We start from the raw sequence: 25,095 nt of genomic DNA, 5'->3' as shown, positions 1-25,095 counted from the left end.
AGTACTTTATGAAATCTCCAGACTTTGAACCAGAGAACTTACATAGAAACCTGCCCTTTTCCACAAACCACTGTTACATACTTCTGAAAATACTTCCCACCTTGTTGGTAGCTAATCAATGATGGTGACATTAAAGTTACCTTGAAAAGAGTGAATAATTCATTAGATTTTTTTTTCCTGGTGACCAAAGAATTTTGTGAGTCCCATAGAAGTTTTCCACTCCCCCTGTTCTTGGCTTTTTGACTAGACCACTGTGAACTCCTGCATTTTTTAACTATTCAAAGAATAGAAAGTAAAAATCCTCTTTAGTTTCCTCTTTATGCATCCAACTGAAATTTGAGCATTGTGTTTTCCTGGAAGCCAGAGAGCTGTATATGATCCCAACCCCACCCTCCCTTACATAACTGGCAGAGTTATAGTGCAAACCAAAGGCAGGATTGCACTTCATGGAGAAAGATTCTCTTATTGAAGCAAAGCCTCCCCACATTCCACTGACTGATCAGCAATTGGTTGCTCTTTTCTGCTCTGTGCAGATGTATTGGCTGAGGATGGGCAATATGTTTTAAAAATTGACATACTCTTGCTTTGGCATGGCTCTCTATTTCATCCACAGTAGATGAATGTTGGTTGCAAACTTTAATGTTGGTTTTTTCATGCATATTTTTCTCGTATTCTCGAACATCATCCATAGTCATATCTGTAAAAAGTTCAAAATTGTTGGCATTTTCCATTGATCCAGTGCAAACTTAATTTTTTTTTTCCTAAGGAGAAGGTTCTAGAAACACAAAGTCTTTCAGCAGAAGCCAACAAAGGATCTTTTAAAAAGCAAGGAACAACTAGCTTTATGAAAATTGCCTCATAAAGGTAGTTGTGTCAGCCAAGGAAGGTGCGAGGTTAAGTCAAAGGGAGTCAGAGAACAGGAAGGAGTGGAAATTGTTTAGGAGAATCTGTGTAATGTAAGGTAGGCAGGAAGTACTGAAGTGCAGGCCTTGGCAAAGGCCAAGATCTTCTAAAGAGATTTTAGAAGATCCTTTGGAATAAAGGATAGATACAGAAATATTATAAATATGTACTTACCTTTCCAGCACTTGCAAAAAGTTTTTGTTAACTTTGCATTGTACATCTCATAACCAGGAAAACTGTTAGTGTTAGAGCCCACACCAGTTTAGATTCCAGAAACTAACACTTAAACTGGTAAGTGAATGAATAGTGAGTATGTTAATGGTTGTGTAGCCTCAAGCAATTGAATGAATGATGAAAATTAGAAATATCCCACAAATGAGGCTGATCCCAGCAGCAGGATCACTGAGCACTGGCCAGCCTGGCTGGGGGTGTCACCCAGCACAGCCTGTCAGGTGCTGTGGAACACCAGGCAATGGTTAACACCTTCAACAGGATTTGTCATCAACCACAACTCCAGCGAAAACATAAAGAATCCAATAATTGACCTGTGACTCTTCTGAGTATTCCCATGCTTTCCATGAATGCACTGGGGAGTGAGGAGTCAGAACAGGAGCAGTGTCAGAGTTTGGTCTGTTCTTTACGATGCTTTGGTAACTTCAGAGCCTCGTAAAAACAGCCATCAACTTTCGACTCAAAACACTTAAAGAGCATTTTATTAGCACAGTCTGCCTGCAAATGGGTGCCCCTTTGGTCATGCACTGTGATCTGCTCTTGAGGCTCCCATATTCCTCAAGTTTATGATGTGCCACTGGGATTTGGGAATTCTTGTATCACACCACTCCTTGTTCTATGCATGAGGCTCCTGCTGCATTTTATAAGGCAGCTTTTAAGGCTAGATACAACTTCAGCTGTTGTAGTGGCAGCATGATGTCATAATTCATCAGTAAAAACAAATGCAGTCTAAAATTTTGATCAAGGAATTTGAAAAGGAAACATGGAATACCCCTAACTCATACTCTTTCAGTCTTTTACTGTTGTCTGGAATGAGAAACAAGCTCAGAAGCTGTGTCAGTAACATGCTGGGATGCACTTTGCCAAGCAGAGAACATGCTCTTTATTAGTAAGTAACACTGAGAAAATAGAATTTCTTAATAATAAAGCTAAATAGAGTTTAGTAAATTAAATGACAAAACATATTCATACTTACAGGGTCAGTAACAGCAACCAGTCATTAACAAAACACATTGTTTATTACAGTGATTATTTGATTCAGTTTAGCTGACTACCATAATCTCCAGTTCTTTCTCAAACTTTCATTTTGAAAGGTGTTAATAGACACTTAAAAATTATATTTTTGATGCTAGATTATTATATATATATTATTAAGCCCAGACTTCTTAGGTTTTGTACTTAGGCTGATAATTAAGCTCTTAAAAATACACTATATTAGTTTGTAAAAAGGCTCACTCTGACAAGGAAAAATCCACAGGATAATTGTGTATCACAATATTTCATTTATGGAAAGAGTATTTTTGGCAGGGAGATTTTAGACTTAGGAGGGGAAAATCTATAATGAAATGGTTTTGAGCTAATGCTATTTGGTATGTTTAACTTCATGGCTATTCGTCATCATTATCAGTAACTCTGCTAAAGTGAAGCTGACACTTTGCTCCTCAGTAACATTCTCCATCTCTCACTGTACAGATATTTTGGGTAGACTGGGAGCAAGTGTATGGGCTCAATTTTTACATGAAGTCAGGCTATTTTATTTAAAGTTACCAGTTTCCCTGACTTGGTACAGAAAAAAGAATGGATTGCTCTATTTCAGGTAAAAAAAGAAACAAATCTAAAATTAAAAAAATTATCTCCGAAGAACTCTCTCACTGGATGTAAAATTCTCTTACTAGTTTACAGCTATCCCAATAGAAAAAGATATTTTTAGCAGTTTCAGTATTTTTATGACCATTACAGCACAAGATTTTCATGCAGTATTAAATTTATAAGAACACTGTGATTTCAAAAGCAATTTTTTTTCTATTTCCAAACAATGAGGCCACTGAATTCATGGCTAAATTCCAGTGGAGGGCTGTGACACCTCTGAGATGTGTTTCCAGCAGTGAGTGTTCCTGAGCAATGTGCAATGGTTCTGAGCTCTGATGAGAGAGGTGTCCCTCACCCATGAAATGCCCAAATTGGTGTTTCCTGAGGCTTGAGGGGGGCCTAAATAAACATTCTAAATAGATTGCCAAATTTAAGTGCCTAAATAAACATTCTAAATAGATTGCCAAATTCCTATGGTATTTCCATGGCCTATCTCAGAATGTGTTTGAAGAGTAGCTGTGATGATGGATATGTCTTACAGAAAATGCATGTAAAAGGTACAAAGTGAGCTCACTTTAGACAATGTGATCACTGCTTTGATATTCAGACTGCTTTGTCCTACTGGAAGTGCCCAAATTCCCACAGCTGGCTCATGGATTCCCAACACTTTTTGCATGCAGCTGCTGCTGAATCAGACCCTGTAGGATTTATGATTATGTACATATTTTTTTCAGAAAAGCTCCATCTTTTCTTTGTTGCAATCCATATCAATAGTTTAAAACTTTCCTAAAAAGCTGGAAATGTGTTGGGTCAGAGGCCTTAGGAGTTTGCAGTATGGAAATGGCTGCAAGTTAAGGCAGCCCTAAGAAGAAGCTTTATTCAGACCATCATGAGGTTCTCCATACAGACAACTCCTGCCTGCAGTGCAGGTGAGGGCACTGGTGCAGGTCCACTGACATGCTGGGATGGAAAGGCATCCCTGGATGCTGCCTGCTGCCTAAATCCAGCATCCCTGGAAGTGTCCAAGGCCAGGCTGGATGGTGCTTGGAGCAGCTTGGTCTAGTGGAAGGTGTCCCTGCCCATGGAAGGGGGTGGAAGGAGATGATCTTTAACATGGTTCCACCTTCTCCATGAACAATTCACACTAGGATCTGATGATCCATGAAAGCAAATGGAAACCTGCTGTTAATTGTCCCAGGCTTGTCTCAGCCCCCTGAAAGGGGCTGGCTCTGGAGGACACTCACCATACCACTCATCCACCCAGGCAAACGCCTGCCGGTGACCGATCAGGAGGATGTCTCTGACCACCTGCAAACAAGGAAAGGGTTAAAGGCTTCAGCAGCAACAGAACGTCTCATCTGTGTCTTTCAACAGGATTGAAAGTGAGAAACCTTCTGACAGTGTCTAAAAAGTCATTCTGGCTCTGAAGGGCTCCTAGTCCAGCTTCCCACTGGAACTGGATCTGTTGCAAACACTGAATCATGGCTTTGACTAGCATGGGAATGTGTAGAGATTCCACTAATCTTTGGCCAGTTAGACATTCTGGATCGCTTATTTTCCCTTCTCAGTTTTTCAAACATATGGAAGGTCAATACTATGAAGAATTTTATCACCTCGTAGTTATCCTATTCATTAATTGAATTTTTAGTAGACTGATTGGAAAACTTTTCCACTGTCTGTTTCTAAGGAATTCTTCACCTCACTGCTGTGTGTATGGGACCCCTGTACTCAGAAATACTTCAGCTCATGTATTGGTCACAACACTGAAAATGTTATTGGTAGTTTTTCTCAACCTTAGGGCTGAGCAGCTCTGGGCTTTGTCATGTTTGTACCCAGAGTATCCTGGGCTCTGCTCCAGCTCTTTCAGACCTTGTGAGAGGTCTGAGCAGACTGGGCCGAGCTCCCAGGCTTCTCCGCAGCCACATTCCTGTGAGTGCTTGAGTTCTGCTTATGTGAAGGATAAGAAACAGCTCCTGTTTCACTGACCTTGTGTACAAATTGCTCTACTCTGGTTTGAAGTCCCCAGACTTCAAATTTCACAGTCACAAGTTTATAGGAACACATAATTGGCTGATGGGTCTCTCTCCAGCCTTCTTTCAATTGGCCTCTCCCAGTTTTCTGGGACTTGAAGTATTTGGGATCCTGCAAAACAAAGCAAACATACAGGGAAATGCAGGAGGGGAAGTCGTGTTTGTCAGTTTGCTAAAGTAAAAGTTTTGATAAGACACAAAATGTGCTAATAAACATTATGAAAAAGTAATAGGAAATTGACTTTTTAAATGCCTTAGGATATCCTAAAATCCAAGCCTGGCAGTGAATCAATGGCAGCATATTCTTGGAGATGCATTGACAGTCATATCATCCAGGACATTTTCTGCTGTAAGAAAAAGTGTTATTGCAAGTCATTACAGTGCAGTGCACTCCAAGGGTTATTTATGGCCTTGGGAAAAAAAAAAAAAAAAAAAAGTGGCTTCTTCAGAGCCTGCTTTTCCACTGCCCCTTGGTGTGACCTGCTTGTACCTTCCACCTGTGCCTGTCTCCTGAAATGATGTCCAGTTGGAGCTTTGACACTTCAACACTGACCTTGACAATGCCATCTTCAGTTTGAAGTGTCCTTGTTCATCCTAAGCTAAGTAGGAAACTCCTGCAGTTTATCCATCTCTGATTCCAACTAAGTTATGAGCAAACACTGAGTAATCACAACTCTGTTTCTCTTTCAGGAACTGGGAAATCAAAGAAGCTACAACATTGAAATGACAACATAATTTCATAAAACCATTAAAGGCATTAGTTCATCTTTTTAAAGTTTACATTCATCTGTACAAGATACAGTTTTATCTATGAAAGTGCTATTTTCCATATTGGTATGAGTCTATTTCCCTTTATGTCCAATCCTGCTAATTATATCTTGTAAATAGAAATAATTTATGGTTAAGCACTGATTGTCAGAACTTGAAAATTATGTCATTTCAGAAAATTCATAGTGGAGCTTCTAAAATCTGTCCTGAAGAGTAACTAGCAGTGCTCAGCTGTGTTCTTTCCCCAGTGCTGAGGTCTGGGAAGATCCTTTGTTATAAAAATAGTTAAACATGTACTTAAATAGTGCTCAAATTATGCATTAAATGGATGACAATCAGGAGAAAAACCACAAAAAACCTGATAACTACTCTGATCTTCATTTTACATCATTCAGTGTATGTTTATGTATCACCCAGCATTCATATTTCCTACTGTTTAGTTATCTCTTGACTTTGGTTTTATCCTAAACTGAAGCTCTGCCATTAAAGCTTCTCTACAAAGCTCTAATGAGGTGATAGTCTTTCCTCCCTGTGAAAGTCACTGCTTTTATTGCTGACACAGGCTTTGCAAAAGGGAGACTTTGAGCTCACAGTACAATAAGGTTTCAATGTTAAATCACCATGAAAACAGTTCAGCATCATCATTTATCAGAGCAACACCCCCTGTACAGCACAGCTCATGGTCACAGGCTGCTGCCAATCTTCTCACCCAACAAAGCTCAACCACAGATGGATCTACACATTTTCTGTTTGAAAGAGCTGTTTAATAATTGATCATTGCCTGAAGCAATCAACATAATAATAACACCAATAAAAAGAAAAAAGGGAAGAAAACATAATATTCAGAAAGACGTAACATTCTAGTTGGAGGTTCCTTAAAAAAAGAAATCATTACAGAAAATATTATTTCAAATATGCCTGCAAAATATTCCACTGTGAAATAAGAATCTCTGAAAAGGAAAATAGTTTCCTATAAGTCAAGGTCTGCTATTTCTTACACACACACACACACAGAGTGCTGGTGTGATGGAGCCATTACCTTGATTCAGCATTTCAGATACACACTTTAATAATTCTGAGTGTTGTACTTTACAATCCTTCAGAGATAACCAGAACTATAATGGAATAACTTCAGTGCAGTCCAAAGGGATTTAATGTAATCAGTTTGAGTCAGTATCAAATATCAAGAAATTCTAACTAAAAATGAAATAATGAATAACTGCCCTGCATCACTGCTCGTTCCTGACTTTTATGGGTTGGGTCTGGTTTGGTTTGGTGAGTTCAACCCAGCAGACAAGGGGACACACAGTGGGAATCACTCTGAACTTGGTGGCCCACAAATCACCCACCAACTGCAATGCAACTGATCCATGACATCACTCCCAGGTGCAAATTCCCTTAACAGCACCCTGAGATGGCACCTCTGCATCCCTTAATCCTGTCCCTTTTTCTTGAAGGACATGAGGATTAGTCACAAATTGGCTGGAGAGCTCCATGGGAAGAGCCAGTTCGGCAACTCACATCAAACAGCTCTTGGGAAATTCCTGCCTCGCTGGAAACATTAACATATTGATACTATAAAACTGCAGACTGAAGAATGGAAGCCAGACCTCAGAGGAACAAATTTCCAGCCTGCTATATGAAAGATCAAGGTGTTAAAGACTTTCCTGAGTGCTTGCTCAGGGAGCTGAGACTCAAAGGCTGCACAAGAGCCAAGCAGGGGGATGCAAGGCACACTGTGACATTGGGCAAAGTGAACTTGAGAATTCCATGTCTGGGCCATCAGCTCAAAGGGCACAAACGTTTGACAGATGTGAGCTCTTGTAAGGAAAACTAATATCCCTGGCCTTTAACCCAGCTGCTAAAAATTTACATGTTTAACAACATCTTGACTGTTTTAGAAACACACAAATTCTGTCTCAGCAATTGCTTGTGCTATGGATCATACAAGGAAGCCTTTTGGGGAAGAATCTCTACATTCATCTCTATATTTTTAGAGCTTTCCTAGGCCTCTGCTATTGACCACAGCCATGGACAGCAGGCCATGCCAGAGGGACTTTGGTGGAACCAGGACTGCTCATCTTTTGCTCTTCAATGCCTGATCCAAAGCCTACAGAAATTAATGAGAACTTGGACAAGAATAATTTTATGTGCCTTACTCGTGGGTTCAAGTTGCTAAATTAAGACTCACAACCTGGAATTGTTTCTGCAATTAGGCACATAAGGTCCTTCTATACCAAAAAAAATGAAGCAGGGCTGATCATTTTCCATTAAAAGCAAACAGAAGTTATATTGGTACCCAGCACTGCTTCTCGGCATCACTCGTGGCACACGTACTTGAAGCTTTTCTTCCTGTAACTAGAAGCTGTGCAAGCTGAACTTTGCTCTGACCCCACTTTTATGTTATTATTTAGATAATGAATTTTGAGTGTTCCTTATTTTTGCTTTTAGACACCCATGCCTTTCTTCCTAGAGAAGACATCATCCAAAGAATACTGTGTCTATTCACTATTTTCCCCTTGATTTATCTACTGGCAAAATCCTCAATCTGTTTTAAATGTAATGGCATAGCTAAAATCTTTTTGTTTAAATAACCTTCTTGTCCTTTTATCAGACACAATTTATTAGGAAAGCCCATCTGGCAAATCCTTTTGCTAGAGGAGCAAAACCTACTCTGTATTTGCAATACATTATTGCCAGGTGCAGAGTGATTTAAAAATAGCACTTCTGCCAACAGAGCAGAAACATCATAACCCATGAGCTGGGCTTAGTTGAGAATGAAATGTAAAATTACAATGAAATAAAAGCCTCTGTGTGTGGGATATGGATTCAAACACAGCACTCTCCCAGGTTTTATTACTTAGACCACGAGTCAATGTGTTTATTGATGGAGTCTATTATTTATCATTTAGCTTTTATTTACTTAACTTTCCTCACGGACCTCACGGGCATCAGACATGGAGTGGTAACGCCCTTTCCAGGAAGCAAACACAGCCCTGGGTTGTTGCAATGCCTTTTCACAGTTAATTCTGACCTGTTACTTTGTACTCAGAGTTAAATAATGAAATGCATTTGTTGTTTACAGAAAACCTCCAAATGTGCCTGGCACACTTGCCCTCAGCTCTGCCATGGTACCAGGCCTGACTGGGAGCTGCCACTCCACCCTGGAGCTGGCAGCAGGTCCTGGTGTGTGCTGGCAGCCTGCGTGGGACGCCTGGGCAGCCTTGTCACCCTTCTGTCTCCCCTGGCTGCTTGTGTGGCCCTTCCAGCACGGGCAAAGGTCCCCAGGCTGAGCCTGCAGCCAGAGGTGAAAGTGCACCCTGCTTGTGCCACGCATCCTGTTCTCTCCCTGGAAGTACCCAGATGTCCCTGAAACAGATCCTTCCTTCTCTTTCATGCCTGGATTAATTTTTTCAGACTCCTATGGCAATATCATGGTGCTTTTGAAGTGCAATCATTTTTTCCCTCTTTATGCTGAAGACCATTTTGTTTCATCTTGAATTTCAGAACCAATTATGGGTTTAATACCTGTCATCTGGCATTTCAGCATCAGCTGTAGTTGCTAGGTTTTAGATTTCAACTTTTATAGCCAGGGCTCAGGAAAGATATATTGATGTAGAGATGCTACCATAGACATTTATGTGGAGTCATTTTTTAAGGACTTTTAAAAAATTTCCATTAAATGGTGTTTTCTGGAAGATCCAGCTAAATACTTAAGAACTGTAAATATTGGGACAGTTCTGAGATGTTAAAATATTATAATCCAGCCAGCCTTTATGTGAACTCACAGACTAAGTGAGTAAGGCAAAGGAAATGTTCATGATTTTCCATGTACTTCACTGAACTCCTGTGCTGACACGGTGCCCACACTTACCAGGAGGCTGAGGCAGCTGGGTTATTTCAGCTACCATCATTTAGTGATGTGACAGAGGTTTTGTTACTCTGAAAGCACTTGGGCAGGCCTAAGGTGGACCTATCACAGAGCAGCTGTGCTGAAGGAGAAAAGCCAGCAATGGAAGAAGAAAACTGCAGCAGCTGCATGGAATCTGTTTAGAAGCAGCCTGGAAAGTTTCTTCCATTATTCAGCTCTCCGTTGCTTTGTTATAAACAGGAAATGAAACATTGTTAATTCTGAGAACTTGAATATGTTTGCACTGAACATTTTGCTCAGTAGCTCACAGCTACGGGAAAGGTTTCATTTCATGAATGATTCACTGGAGGCCCTCACTTCTCAGCATAGCTCAGCTTTGTTCTTTTCTATATTTCAGACAAATATATCTGTCTATATAGCTGGTGATACATATTCATTGATGCTAAAGTCACAAGGAAATGACTTCACAAAATGTACAACTACTCTTACCTGGCTGGTACATTCTCTGCACAGAAATACAAAATCCTGCACTCGATGCAATATGTACATCCAGATTTGGAAACACATGGCTCCTTACAGACAAACAGGCAACCTTGTTAGCTGGGATCTAGACTCAACCTTTCTCCATTTGGAACCTCACATTTAAACTTAAAACTTGAAGGATTAGACCCACGCTTGTAAAAAAGCCCTGTATTTAAGATGTGGCTACTTCACAGTGGAGTTTGTAGATGGCCACGAAGTTGAAGGGTGGTCACCTGCTTTAGGATACCTGAATTGCTGCTCTTTCACCTCCTCCAGCCTTCCACAAAGGCAGAAATCAGCTCAGCCCCACGATAGAGCTGGGCTCTGTAAGTGTTTGTAATAGCTCACAAATCTGCCTTCTGATTCACTATGGACCTGGTGATTTCAGTCCTCCTGTGCACACTGCCAGGTAAGCCCTGCATCCTTAAGGGCATCCCAATCACTTGGATGATTCTGTTCAAGAGATCCCTCAGGGTTACTGGGAGAGGCTCCCTTGAAGTGTCCTGCAATGAAGCAACAGCTCTCCTTAAGCCTCCAGCTAACTGGATTCTTCACTTTTCAATTTTAGTTAATATTTAGAAGGAGAGAAAAGCAAATATGCACAAAGTTGAATTCAATAATTTTCCCTTCAGCCAGGACATTTTTGTGGAACACGTTTCCTCTCTCAGCACCAGTGAGAATGAGCTGTTCAACTCAAATGGAATATTATACATACAAAGTTTATTTATTTTGTCTTTTTATGTGTGAATCACTATTATGGAAATGAAAATGGAATCTGTTTTTAAGATTCATGTCAGGACAACTGAAAAACTACTTTTTAGATCATAGGTGGGAGGACACACTGGCTTTGTCCTTCTACCATCAGGCTCATAAGTCCCAGCACAGAGCAAGCAGAGGAAGTAGTGTGTCAAGGCTTTAAATTATTTAAGCCACTCTCTAGTATGCACTATTACAGCTAAATAATGGCATTTGCTGTTGAATCTCAAGTATATTTTTAATTGAAGAGGAATGAGCTTTCCTCAGGATGTAAAGAAAACTAAAGCTCATTTCTAGAAGCTGCCAAACATGCTGACCCTGGTAAAGAACTTGCTTTATTTTAAGCCTGTGAAAGAGCCACTGAAATGAAGAGATTATTGACGTGCCTGAAGTTAAAATTGTTCTCATTGGTCTTTCTGGATGGGAGTCAGGACATTTATCCTGTGGGATCTAATTGTTAAATCCTGAGGATTGCACTTCACTTTTAATCTTTAAACTTCATATCAGTTCAGATTACATGATTTAAAAGCAGCCAAATTGTTGTTATTAGTGCAACTAAAATACCTTTCAAAAGCTTACACAAACTGGGTTTATCTGAAGCTGCTATTTGGGAAATACAAACCCTTTATCATTTGCATAGAATTACTATTGTGATTGAAAACAGATGGAAATTACATTTACAAACATAAAAAAATCTTTTTATAGTCTCTAAATTATGGAGGCCTCATCAGAAATGGGAATTTGGCTTCATGATTGTCATATGGTAGCATAAAAACCCCACAGTTTGTAAACGTTGGAAGATCCACTATTTTCAATTATCATTAATTCACTATTCACTATGACGGCATAGACACAGTTAAATACTAAAGGTGTTCTTACTGCTCTGTATGAATTCTGAAACAGAATTTGGTAGTCAACAGAAAAATCATCCGTCAGTACAGAAAAAAACAACAGATGCTGGGCTATTTTTGTTGTTTAAACCCATATAAAATTCCATTTTGCTTGGAATCGGGTTTTTAGATTTGTCTGTGAAATAGCAACACAAAGATTCTGAAGTGCTTTTCTCCTTTAAGATGAGCTTGTTTTTCTGTATCTGGAGATTAATCACAGGGAAATTATACTTAATAGTTGGCTATTAAAAATGAACAGGAAAGTTGCAAAACTGGTTGTCACCTTTGTGTTTACAATCTCTGAAGTGCAGAGAATGAGATGAAAGATCTCACAGGATTTCTTTAAAGTACAGTCAAATGCTGACCTGTTCCATTAGTAGCTCATTCCTAAATGGAACCAGAAGCCATGGAGCTCAGATAAGATGATGGGACCAATAAGCTGTTTCATGAGGTGTTATATAATTTTTGGTACTAAACAGATAGGTTTCATTATCTAAGGAAAGTAATAAAATTACTTTTCATTCTACTGTAGGCTCAGTTTTAGTTTATGGCCTGTACATAACATTCAAAATAGGATCTATATAAATGGAAGATAACAAGTACTTGACATTTTTAGTCTGAAAATCATGTCTCCTATAGTATAGAAATATATTCCTTGGCAAGTCCTCACTTTCTATCCTAAAAATGATTATGTAGTCTCATTTTAGATAGTTAAACAGCTGCCATACTCACTGCCAGCTATGAATATAGACTTGGCTCCAGAGGCAAATCATATCTCCAAAATTAAATGCGAGCATAGATCTGATCATTCCTCTCTAGATGCTTGTTGTGAACCTTCATTTATCAACTCTGAGATTAAAACATTGAGACCTCATCTTCATTTGCATGGTGGCTGCTGATTCAAACAGTGAATTGCATTGACCTAGAAGAAGCACGCTCTTCAGAGATGTGCTCCATCAAATATACATGGGAGCAATTTCCGAGGGAATTTTCAGAGTGACTCTGCCTGCTGCCATTGATGCTTTTTGGCAGATCTGCTGCAGTCTGCAGTGTGCTTCAGTCCCTCTTGGTCTTGTGACATTGTTCCCTTCAAGCAATTGTGCATCAGCCCCTTGTCACTGCAGCACATCTGTGCTTTGCTGGGCTTGGAGACTTTGCAGGGCTCACTGGTCAAGGTGGGATGCAAGTAAGGACAGCAGGGTGTTTAAAAGTGCTCAGATCTGCAAACTCTTCACTGAGCTTCATCATACAAAGGAAAGGCCTTTTCTAGTTTGGACTAATTCAGCTGAATATTAAAGGTGTAGTACAGGGTGTGTTCTGATAAGGGTTGGAAAGCATTTCAAAGAATCATCTGCAAAAGAAAGTGCTGGGCAATCTAGACAGAGGCTGCTGTCTGCCTCCCCTCTGACCAAAGGCTCCCGAGATATTACTGACCAGGAGGATTTTATACAAAAATAAAACGGTTTTGATTCCTATCCAGGCTCTTCTAAAGCCTCTTCCCTTCCCTTCCTCACCAGTTCACAGCCAAGTTCCTCTTACCTCTGATTCCTTGTAATAGCGCTCGGGAATCTCATCACTGGCAATATCAATAAAGCAGACTTCTCGCTCCAGATCTTTAGCTTCTTTGTCAAAAATCTGCAAGAGTTAAAGAAATTCAAGGCTGTTACAGAACAACACCCTCACAAAATCCACCTGGAATAACTGTTACAAGCAGTTTCAATGACTTGTGCAACAGAATGTATTTTAGGCTTGTGCCTGAACAGCTTTGTGTAAAATACTTGAGCTTTTGCAGGAACACATTCTCCACCCTACTGCTCACATCGTGTTCAGCACTTTCTGCTCCCACTGCTGTTCTTCCTTAGATTTTTTTGGAAGGGAGACTTTGCTTACAAACAGTAAGGTCAACAATTTGGATTTTTTACTGTATTCTCCAATCTTTGTACTAGAGCCTGTCATTGTGTAAAAAACCCAACTCTCTGGTCTCGGGGGGTTTTCTCCCTCGAAGGACTACAGCAGTGTGCAGGTGTTTGCTGGGAACAGTCAGTCTGAGGTGTTGTTACACTGTAAATCAAAATTTTGGTTGAACTGCCTCAGTGGAAGCTGCAAGCTTCCCCAACCCATCCGTGCACACACATTTCAATGCTTTAGGAGCTCGTTTGGAACAGCAAGCCTCTTGTTCTATGCAAGGCAACGATGGAGATATTTTGAAAATCCAGGTCATTTGCAGCTGCAGCACGGTATCCTTCTGTGCTTGTGTCCATAATTTAATTATTTAGGTATCTCAGTGACCCATGTGGCTTACACTGTGTCTGCAATACATTTTCCTCACAATTCTGAGATTTGGAAACAGTGCTGAGCTAAAAGTCTACCATGAATTAGTGCCATGAAATTCAGGGAAGTTGTGCATCCACTGTCAGGATCAGTAATAAGCTCACAATGTGCTTTTTCCTTTGGGGCACAATGTTCTATAGCTGATATTTCCATGAAACAAAAATATTTTTGTTTTCTTTCTTTTTTTTTTTTTTTATTTTACTAAATACACTGAATGCTCTCTTGATTTAATTAAATTCTAGAGGAACAGTTAAAAATACAAAATGCCAGCAACTCTTTAGTAACAGAAATACTGCTTCATTATTTCTGAAAGCATTGGGGCTGCCCATTTAAGGCATTCAAAAAGAGCAATGGACTCCAGTGAACACAGGAACCAGCTGGTAGGAAGAACATTGCTCAGGAAATCGTCTTTCAAATAGAGGAAAAGCTGAAGTTTGACTCTACAATTTTAACTTATCTTGGTAGTGAATAAAACAGGCAGCACTGAATGCTCACTGAGCTGGATGTAACATGTTCACACATCTGAAACTGCAGAAGAACTAAGAAACTCCAACCTGGTTGTATTTGTTTTATTATCCTTCTCCAGTTGCTGTTTTGCAAAAAATTATGTTAATTATTTGAACAAAGTGGAACTTTGAAGGGAAGCCCTTCTCCTGTAGTGCTCCTTCTCTGAATTGGGTACATTGATGATGTAAATCACTTCTGTGTTTATATGTATAATATAGGTCACCTTTTATAAACTTCCTCACTTGCTCTTTTCCTAAACAAATTCAGAAATACAGAGCAGATGAAATCAGTTGAACTATTTCTGGAATAAGATGCATTTCACCATAATCTCTCTAAAATAATGGAAATGGCACTTAAATGGACATTATCAGCTGAAACTTTCAATCTGTCCGTGGTTTAGGCACAAGCCCCATAAATTCAAGCACAAGCAAATCTCTGCCCATTTGCAACAGCCTAAATGGAGATTATTACCCAGTATCTTATCCAAAGAAATGTGCCCTGCTCTGTCCCAGACTTGATCAACGTATTTCACCTCATATGAAAATAGTTCTAAATTCCTTTTCTCTCTTTAAAATGCTATGATGGAAGTGGGGATGACAGATGCCTTTGCCAATCTGTCAAAACCAGGAGGAATTTTTCAACCATTTCAACGATGCCTTATTTGCTGCCGAGGCTGTCTCTGACCATTTCCTTTATTCCAGAAGTTTGCTGAATGACATTCTTACTTCCCTTTGCCAGCAGAACTTGTTGTCTAATCATTTATGCTTCTTCCTTTCTCAGATTGTTCTCACAAGATTTGCAGCTAGAGATTTAATCTCATTTTATCCGCAGTCAAAAATAAGAAGTCATTAAAGAACAAGACTTATTTCTTTCTTAGCTCTAATTCTCTTATTGCCTGTCCTAGCCCCAGAATCTTGGATTGCCTGAAACCCTGTAGGGAGGATGGGTTTATTGTGGCTGGGATCAAAGACACTAAAGAAACTCAAAAGTTTTAAAGAAAAAGATTAAAGGCCACAAAAAGAAGCATAAGGCTCCCAATCTGTGCAACTGTATTTGCAAATGTGCAGAAACTGAATGGTGAGAACAATCTGTATCCTTAAGAAGATGATGTAGAAGACAGAATATTAAATATTATATTGGAAAGAACTGGACAGGCTTTACATTTGGAAGCCAAGTAATTAATTGAGATTAAAATACACAACCACATGGAAAACAAAGAGCAACATTCAGACTGAAGTGGCCTTTTTTGCCATGGGTTTTGGTTTTATTTTGGGGGGGTAATGTGACAGCTTTTTTACAACAAACATTTATATACTTCCCTTTCCTAAGAGGAATGAAAACTCAGCATGATTTAGACTACATCACCCACAGAATGACAGAAATTGGGAGAAAGGTTTCAATTGGGTCTTCTTTATGACTGTCAGTGGTTTCTTCTGTTGAAAATTAAAAAATCCCAAGAAACAAAAACCTAACCAAAACAAAAACAAAACAATCCTCCCCCAAACAACAACAACAACAAACCCCAACAAACAAACAAACAAAACCCAAAAAAAACCCAACCAAAAACCCCCAAACCATTAAACTCCCCCCCAACCAGCCAATCAAAGTCAAACCAAACCAATCAACCAACCAGAAACCAAAAGAAAAGTACACAAAACCCCCCAGGCACTTCATTCCAGAACCTCAGGAAAGACAGCTCATACAGGATACTGCAGAAATATAAGTCCTGGTGAGCTTAAATTTCATTCCTTTGTTTTCCTCCTGCCCTACAAGGACATGTCCTGGCACATCCTTTCCTAGCAACTTCCCTTCTCCTGGTAGCCACAGTCATAACAGAAAGTCAGGTTGGGATATGATGGGAAATTTGATATACTCTTTTCTACAAGCATTTTTTCCTTTTTTTTTTTTTTTTTTTTTTTTTTTTTAGGCTAAGTTGTTGGCTTCAATTTTATTCAGATGTAGTTATTCTGAAATATAACTTTTGTGGCCAATCTCCGCTGCTAACCTGGATTGGATATAAACAGCATAAAGGCAGTTTCTGCTGAATGCATTGATTCCATCCACACTGGCAAACTCCTCACTCATCTGCACCACCAGGACTCCAAGAGTCACATCTGTGCCTCTGGCTTGGCTTTGTTTCATAATACATGATTCGTTCTTGTGATGTTTGTTTTCCATCTTCAAGAGCAAAGGAACCATCCAAGGGATTACCAGCTGGAAAAGTGTTTGGCTCTGTCATTACTACAAAATGCTTTTTTTTTTTTTCCCAGCCTAAACACAAGGAGCTTGTGGTCACAAGGCTGTAAAGAGACAGCTAATTCATGGCAGGGCTGTAATTGTGGTAAGGACTGCAAGAATCATCCTTTTCTTCCATTAGAAAAATGCACAAAATATATTTCCACCTTGACATTCTCATCTCTGCAGATTGCCATGGCCAGAACCACGGGCTGCTCCTCAGTGTGCTGCTGCACACCTTGAGCAGGTTGTGTCACCTGCTCCACTGGAGCTCTCATTTTTCTGCAGGAGAACTCCGACTCAGAACTTGACCCATGGAGTTTATTGTGTGTAACTTTTCAGTAAGTCATGCTCCAACCTCAGCTACTTCCAAATTCCGTAATTTCCTTTTGAGATTTATTTGAGCAGAGATTACAGGAACTTCCCAGTTTCAAACCTGTTCATGGGATAAAACTATTTTTGTGGACATGCATAATTGGGTGCAATTTTTCTATGGAAAAAGATTGCATCTGTCTTTGAGAAGAGAAAATCTGGCTCCCTGACGTGGCTGGGAATATCCCTGTGTGCCACAGAGTGGGAGAGGCAGTTATATATTTATCTGCAGCCTTGCTTCCTGCTCCTTTTGATCTCCATGTCATGACTCCCCTATTATTCCATCTCTTATAAAATATCTCATTAAGATTTGTGCTTTCTGGACAGAGAACTGGATTTTTATCCAATTATGTCAAAGTAGCTGTGCTTCCAAGACCGCAATAGACTATCTATAATATTTACTGGGATTAGGTTTGCTAAGTCACATCTAGTTCAAGTGCCAGATTTACTGACTAACTTCAGCAGTTCATTTAGAAAAATGAAAAAGTAGAGGCACAACCATATCACTTGTTCACACTCTGTCAGTGTGGGCCTTGTCATATGTTCTGTGATAGCCATATGTGCTTGGGACATAGGATCTGCAGTTCAACAAAGAGAGCTCTTCCCTCAGAGGCATTTTAGACTAACCTTTCCATTTGTTTGCCTTTATCATTTCAGACTTATTAGAGGGCGGGAGGAACATCGTAAAATCATGATTTTTTCATTGCAAATGATGGGATACTCAGTACCATCATACAGGAAAAGTCCAGGTGCAAATAAAATCACCCTCAAAGTGTCCCTTGCTTTGAATTTGCCATATTTTGAGTGATGCCCAGCAATCCTTTTGACAGTTTCCAGAATGAGATCCTGTGGTGCAGGTTAAACCAGGGCACAGCTGAATCCTTTTCAGCTGAAATCTGTGTTTCATGGCAGTTGCTTTAAATAGTGAATTTACATTTAATTTCCATGTGCTATATTCAAGTTTGTTACAACCTAGTTCCACATTACTAAGATAGGAGACAAAAATAGAGAAAAATCCATCCTAAACTCAACCAAACTAGAAATGGATTTTCTTGTTAGCTGCCATATCTAAAATTTATTTTACTTTAGTTTCATAATCAAGATCCAGACACTGAGTTTTCCAGAGAAAAATGTTATGCTACGAAGAGCACTGGAAATTTTACAGTGAATTTTCATTATTGACAACCTTTGAATTATTTGACAAGCTGTATTTTTTTTGCTTTCCCCAGACACCATCAGATGGCAAAAAAAATCACTGCCCAAATATCAGCAGCAATTAATTCTGTGACTAAAAAACAAAACAAAACAAATCAACAGAAATCAGTCAAACATAATGATCCTTGTGCAACAAATAGGAAAATGGAATGTCTCTGTGATTCAGTGATTTGTTTGAGCAGTGTCTCTTCCACCCTGCCTTTGCTGTACCTTCAGCTGCCTTGCAGACATTTTCCCCAGTAGCAGAGGGTGCCACGCAGGGACAGTGTGGCACTGCCATGTGTGACATGGCTGGGCATTGATTGCAGCAGCCACTGCAGCCATATGGTGTGGCCCTGTAATCAACACAGCTGATTGCAAGGCACAGTTGGTGCATTCCTCACGAAAAGGAAAAAAAGCAAAATGTGTGTCTGTAGTGCACACTGAAACTGTAAGGAAAAGAGATGAGAGCAAGGTGACAGTTCCACTAAATTAGTCCTCTGTGACACAAATACTGAGCAGTCAATTGGACTGTTGAAAGAAAATACCTGTCCAAATAAAAAAAGAGCTTAAGGAAGTCTTGCCATGGAAAGCACACACCCTATTTATTGACACACAAGCAGTAACTCCCACCCTCCTGCCCGGATTTCTACCATTTCATTCAGTAGGTTCCTGTAAGAATTCTCTTTGTAAGGATGTCCTTTATGTTTTAAATATTCAGAATACAGGCTTTATCTATCTATACTCAAATTCCCAAAGTGCTACTTTTGCTTTGGGAGAAGGGTGTGATTACTGTGCCCTTTGACACTGCTCTGTGCCCACTGAGGCTGTTGGCTGTAGGCACCTGCACTTCCCCCTGCCCAGCACTGCCCAGTGCCACCCTGACCAATATTATCATGGACTCTACAGATGCCACCTCCCATGTCATTTACATCTCACAAAACATTCTAATTTTTAAAGATTCCATTTTGTAATTTAAAATAAAAGTAAAATCAAAATAAAATTTCTCTTTAAGAAGTTGACTTTTAATTTAAAAGATCTGCAAGAGGAACTACTGACTGGCCTCACTGGTCCAGTTTCTGACAGTGCTAATGAAGCTGTAAAGCTACAAGGTAGCAGGGACAATATTTGATGTACTCACATGCTCATCCAACACTGACTCTGTTTTTCTAAGAATAGAGTTGCCATGGAACAACTACATGGGATACATTAAAATCAGCTGCTTTGAGCACTGAAATCACAGCTCAGTGGATTTATGGTTCTGCACTACTACACAAGGTTACCTAAATAAAGACATTTATTGTTCATTGTTCTTTCTGTCAGTGTCTATATTTGTGCAAATCAACCGCAAACTTTAACAGATTGGAACAAGAACGCTTTAACACATCTAAAATAGCTTAAAATAATAATGAATTCTAAGACAGAAAAATCGGGTTCCAGAGCAGATACCATCTTTCACTAGTATTACTACTATCTGCTAGCATGCCAAATGGGAAGAAAAATCAGTAGGAACTTTGCATCAAGATATATTGTAATAACTAGGTAGAATTATACCAGACAACACAACATGTTAAATGAAATAATTCTAATAACATCCCACCCTACCAAATGACAGGAACACAAGCCCATTTATATTGCTTTCTTCCATGGATCAGTGGAATTAGTTTTAGTATCCTTATGTCTAAGTATTGCTTTTCACAAACAATATCTACTTTATCAGACAGTATGGAAATGAAGAATGGATCAGAGTGCAAAGATTCCAAAAAATCTGTATGATCTAAAAAAAAATACATTGAGAAATAGCTGAGTTAAAATCAGATTTGTATTATTGCCCTCATTACTGTAACATTAATATTCATTCAGTCGATTTTGCATTACAACTGCAAAATTTACAGAAGTTTTTTTTTGATTCATTATTTCTTCAGCAGACAAGGCTGCTAGTTGCAATGAAGGAAAATACAGTGTATTTATGGAAATCTATAGGAATGGGTGCTATGCTTCCTGTTGCTTTCTACCCAGACAAACAGTGACATTTAATCTCAACTCATCTGACACAAAGGAGAAATGCACTTTGCAAGTTCTTAAGGGAGGTTTAAGCCTGCCCATTGGGTAATGGAAATGAGGTTGATTCCTGCTCCTAGTTCCAAGGTGTTTGGATTAACAGAAGTCTCTCCATATTTAGGAACCTTCCAGCATTTCAGTGCTGTACCAGTCATGTCTGTAGTCCCAGATAAAGGTCACGGGAGCACAAAAATGTAGGTCTTCCATTGGTTTATGGTGTTCACACCAGGGAACAGCACAGCTCTCGGAATTACAAAATCAGGGAAATTAGGGCTGGAGTGCAACCCTCTAATTCTGCTGCTCTTTTTCCTCCTCAGTTCAAGTAGGGGTCAGTGAAATCTCTTAATCTAGGCAAACACTGGCTTAGTCTGTGACTCAGGTGCTGCAATAGAAAGGTAATATGATATTACCCTACTGGCAGTCTGGTAAAAAATGACATTGGAAGAGCTGGATTCAAGCAGAATAGAGTTTCTTTGATTTACATCACTGGAGTATCCCACCTCTGTGCCACTTTCATCTGAATTCCCTGGCTGGATACTGTTCAGGGCTTGATTCACAGTATTTTAGCCACAAGCTGACACACTGAAAGAATTCACTCTGCTTAAATAGCTTCAGTTCTTCCTCTGTCAGACAGCAGCCCAGATCATGTCTGCTCACTGCTGACATTATAATGCACCAGAAAATTAGTCTGCACCCTCCCAAAACCAAAGGTGTGGGCTTGCTCTGAATTAAAGTGCTGCTAAAAAGCAGAAGTGAACATTAAAAAGTGCTTAAATTACACAATGTTCATCTAACTGGTAATGTAATACACTTCTTTTTAACTCACTCACTGATCTGGCTTAGAGTAGCAGCGACTGTGAGTGGTTGGTATCTGGTGGTTAATAGATGATCCCTGTCATGTTCCCAGTGGGAAAGTGTCTGCATGCCAAAAGCATTATTCCAAATTCCACCTTGTTCTTGTACATGTAATTATTCTGCCATAAGAAGTGTAACAGCTGTCAGCCTCATGAACAGGCAGCCCCAGGGGGCTGAGGGAAATGTACTTCCCACCTGGAGAACAGAACACCTTCCTCTGACCAAGGCTGCTGGACAGACACCCCAAAACACTGGAGGGTTGTGCTCAGACCCCTTAAAATCTGCTTGACTGCCTTTTTCCTTTTCAAGAATGAGTTCAAACACCCCATCATTGGGTCTCTGTTTTACAGATCAAATTTCCAGACATTTAAACTTTGTTTCATGCCTACAAGAAACCTCTGCCCATAAGTCTGCAACTGATGCATACCAAAATGAAACAGGGAGAAACATATTTGTGTATGAACCCAAGGGTTCAATCTTTGCATGCTGAGCCTTAGTGAAAGTTATTTCTTTGCAAGGAAAAAGCAGACTCTGCTTTGCTCTCTGCACAGCAAAGTCTGACTGACCTCCTGCCTTCTGCTCCTGAGCCTCTCTGATCAGCAGCTGCTGGCTACTCACTCCCACCCTTCCTCTAAAGAGGATTTTACTTAGTTAATTGTCCTCATCTCTAAGCTCTAACTCTGAAAGTTTTTAACTTCAGGTAAGTGACTGCCAAAAGCATCACCTAAGTGCACAGCCATTGTTCCCCCAAGCTGTTTTCTGAGACCTCTCATCTCTGACCATTGTTTAGTTTCCTGTTTGTTCTTCCTGACACCTCCTTGGAATTCAGAGATAATAATGTGAAACACAGAAAGTGGAATACAAGCACACCAAGAAAAACCCCAGTCATCTTTTCTTTACTTTCCATAAATGTTCATCACAACTAAATTCACATATGTAAATTATGCTGTGTTTAGAGAAGGAACAAATAGAAGAGAAGAGGCAGAAAGGAAGGTGTGTACATAGATCTATCATCTCCTGGTGCTTCAAGGTAACTCCCCTGCATCTGCTCAAGACCAGGGCACCCAGGGAGGGGCAAAGGCACACGTTTGATGGAGCCTTTTTCCCAAACTGAGAGACCTCCAGGCCCCAGCCAGACTGTGGTTAACAAAGAGGATTAAATCAACTTTTGCACAAGGTGTCATACTTACACTGTCATTGCTTCCTTTGTTGTCTTCATATTTTGTCTCTATATGAATGGAGAATTTAGGCAAAAACGAACACTGCAATAACAAAAAAAAGTATGTTTAACACAAGAAATATATGCCTTGCTTCATCAGTTGACATATTCAGCACATTCCTTTTGGTATCACCTTCCTTATTTTTTTCAGATTACTTCAAGAAAAAGAGTAAGTGTTCCCAGAATGTAAACCTGAAAGGTTTGATGATTCTGGAGGGATCCAGAGATTCTATCTAAAAGCTGAAAATTATAATGAAGATATAAATAAATCAGTATAAGCAGTCTGGAATAATTAGATGCAATGGTTTTCATGCTCACTATGCCCAAGAGTATGAATGTCCTGAATGTCTTGTTAGAAATTCAATTCACTAAGATCTTCAGAGCAACTCAATATCCCTCATTATAGACCAGTCTATCTCTCATATAGAAAAACCCAAGGACACTTCACCAGATGCAGGCCCTGACCAAACAGACAGCAATGCTTTCATATGTGAGGGCTTTTTCTTATTTTTCAGTGAGAAATGAATTTTAGCATAATTTCCTATTAATGAAATTTCGATGGATTATGAGTCCCTGTGAAAATTCCTCTATACTAAATCCAAAGAAATCTTTAGATAATAATGCAAAAAAAAAAAAATACACCAATGTTTTCCTGTTAAAGATTAATATTCTGTATTTACATGGGAATAAATTTATTTTTCTGAGGATTGCTTAGCTTAGTTGGCTTATGAAGACTAGAATTTGTAATACTAGGCAACATAATCCCATCATTATAAATATTTCAAATATATTTTATTTATCATTTCACAGTTATTTCAAAGCAAGTTTTCCGACAGGCAGGTAGAACAGCTGTCTAACCAGCTCTAAATGACACCAGTTCAGCATCTTTGCCATTAGTCACCAAGGCTTTCCCTGCATTAACTGCCAGTTTCTTGTGTGATGCATCACTAATCCCCTATGGCAAATGACTCCTCCATGGGCTGTACATACAGGTTATACAATGAGGCTGTTTGGACACCTCAGTGTTCACACTGCTGCTGGTCAAGTTCAGGCTTGAAAACATTCAGAGAGTTCCTCAAGGGAGGGGCTGGTGAGTAAGGGAAGAGGGCATTTAGGAGGCCAGGTGTAGTGCAACAGCTGAAATCAAAGGCAGCTCCTTGGAGACTGCAGCAAATACATCCCTCCTTCAATGGGTATCACTCAACAAGTCATTGTTCAGTCTTCTGATCACAGGATATCCACTATCAAAAAGCACATCTAGAATCAATCCTTGTCAAAAAAAACAAGTGAGACAGATTCCTCAAAATAAGGTTCTGGTGCCATGGAAGGCAAAACCCCTTCATGCTGCTGATCTGAATCACAGCTGCAGTTTCAGAGGGAATTATGAATAAAACCAAATACCAGATTTCCCTTTGACCTTGGTATTAAAGAAATACCTGATATTTTCAATCACTGTCAGGAGGTTGCCAGCAATGACTCAGGTCACGACACCGAAATGTCACCGTTCCATGTACTGAATGTGAGGCTGCACTGGGCTGCCTGGAGCAGCTCAACAAGCCACTGCTTGAGTCTAGTTGTTGATTCCTGTGACCCAGAAGCTAAACTCTAATTAAAACAGGAGATCTTCTAACCTTGTATTTCAAAAAGAAGCATTAAGAAAAGACCAAGGTTCCTTAGACTAGCATAGAAGAATGGTGCCATTTACCTCAAGCCACCTCATTAGAGAGCCACTTTCTGTAAAGCCACCCACAGGCAGCTTCCCTGTGTGTTTAGTATGAAGGAGAGAGCTGTAACAACCTAATTTGAGTTTATAAATGGTAACATGGGCTTACCCCAAATGAAATTTCATATTCACCAGAAAGTCCTCCACCGCAAAAATCTCTCTCAGAAACTCAACTAGCTGGCAACCACTGCTCCAGCAGCTGTGGGGGGTCTCGCTGCCTTACAGGAACACTTAGCAGGGTCTAAATTTTTGAACATTTCACAGAATGTGTCGCATGATTCATCAGCTGCACTCTGACTAATTGGCAGAGGGCTCTGGCAGAACCAGAAAACTGTTTATGCATGATTCAAATGACTACTATTCATCGTGCAAAAAGTTGGGTTTTTCCCCTCAAGTGGCAGTGTATTTACTTAACTGGAGATTAAAATTGTTATGCAACAGTCAGAAACAAACTGGGGAGTGAATAGTAGGTAATAAACCTTTCAGGAGATTCTTATTTTCTTCTGAGCACCACTCCCTTTCTGCTCTGCCTCCTCTGGGGCCTGTGTTCTTCCAGCACTGACCTGGAGGCGATCGATCCTGAGCACACTCAGGAATGCACAGGGCACTGTTTCCAGCTCTCCATTTCATTGGAGGCAGCAAGCAAGGTTCCTCTTGGGAAGGAAATAGTGGCAAATTCAGTCTTTACCTTGAAATTAAATTTAAGTTCTACAGAATAATTCAAAATCTTCAGTCACAGTGTCTTCAGTGATAAGGTGTCTTTGTGTAAAGGTCTCAAAGGAGGAATCTCCAGGTATTGTCACCTCCAGATTTTTTAGATGTCTTATAAACTCCTTTAAAAATTGTCACACCCCAGCACACCTGTGACACTCAAAAACAAATAAGGGGAATATTCAGGGTTTTTTGTTTGTTCTCCTAAATTTTCTATATTTGGCACCTCAATTTTGGAAGAAGCAGAAGAGGTTTAGGGCTCAAGAGAGCACCAGGGCAATAAGAGGAGAGTGAACCAGTAACTACCAGCGTGAGCAGGGTATTTC

The 25,095-nt window shown here is 39.8% G+C and overlaps 1 protein-coding gene across 1 annotated transcript in view; it reads right to left on the bottom strand.

The window, feature by feature from the left end:
• PITPNC1 (phosphatidylinositol transfer protein cytoplasmic 1) overlaps positions 1 to 25,095 on the bottom strand; it is a 40,441-nt gene that overhangs the window by 2,341 nt on the left and 13,005 nt on the right. The window contains exons 5-9 of the mRNA XM_053960285.1: positions 22,307 to 22,378; positions 13,101 to 13,196; positions 4,711 to 4,866; positions 3,969 to 4,032; positions 579 to 697 (exon numbers count right to left, since the gene is read on the bottom strand). Of these exons, the coding sequence (XP_053816260.1) occupies positions 579 to 697; positions 3,969 to 4,032; positions 4,711 to 4,866; positions 13,101 to 13,196; positions 22,307 to 22,378 (507 nt within the window). The remainder of the gene's footprint in view (positions 1 to 578; positions 698 to 3,968; positions 4,033 to 4,710; positions 4,867 to 13,100; positions 13,197 to 22,306; positions 22,379 to 25,095) is intronic.

This window comes from Vidua chalybeata, chromosome 19, assembly GCF_026979565.1.
Source record: "Vidua chalybeata isolate OUT-0048 chromosome 19, bVidCha1 merged haplotype, whole genome shotgun sequence".
NCBI lineage: Eukaryota > Metazoa > Chordata > Aves > Passeriformes > Viduidae > Vidua > Vidua chalybeata.
The sequence above is the reverse complement of the archived record's forward strand: the minus strand, read 5'-3'. Positions and strand labels throughout refer to the sequence as shown.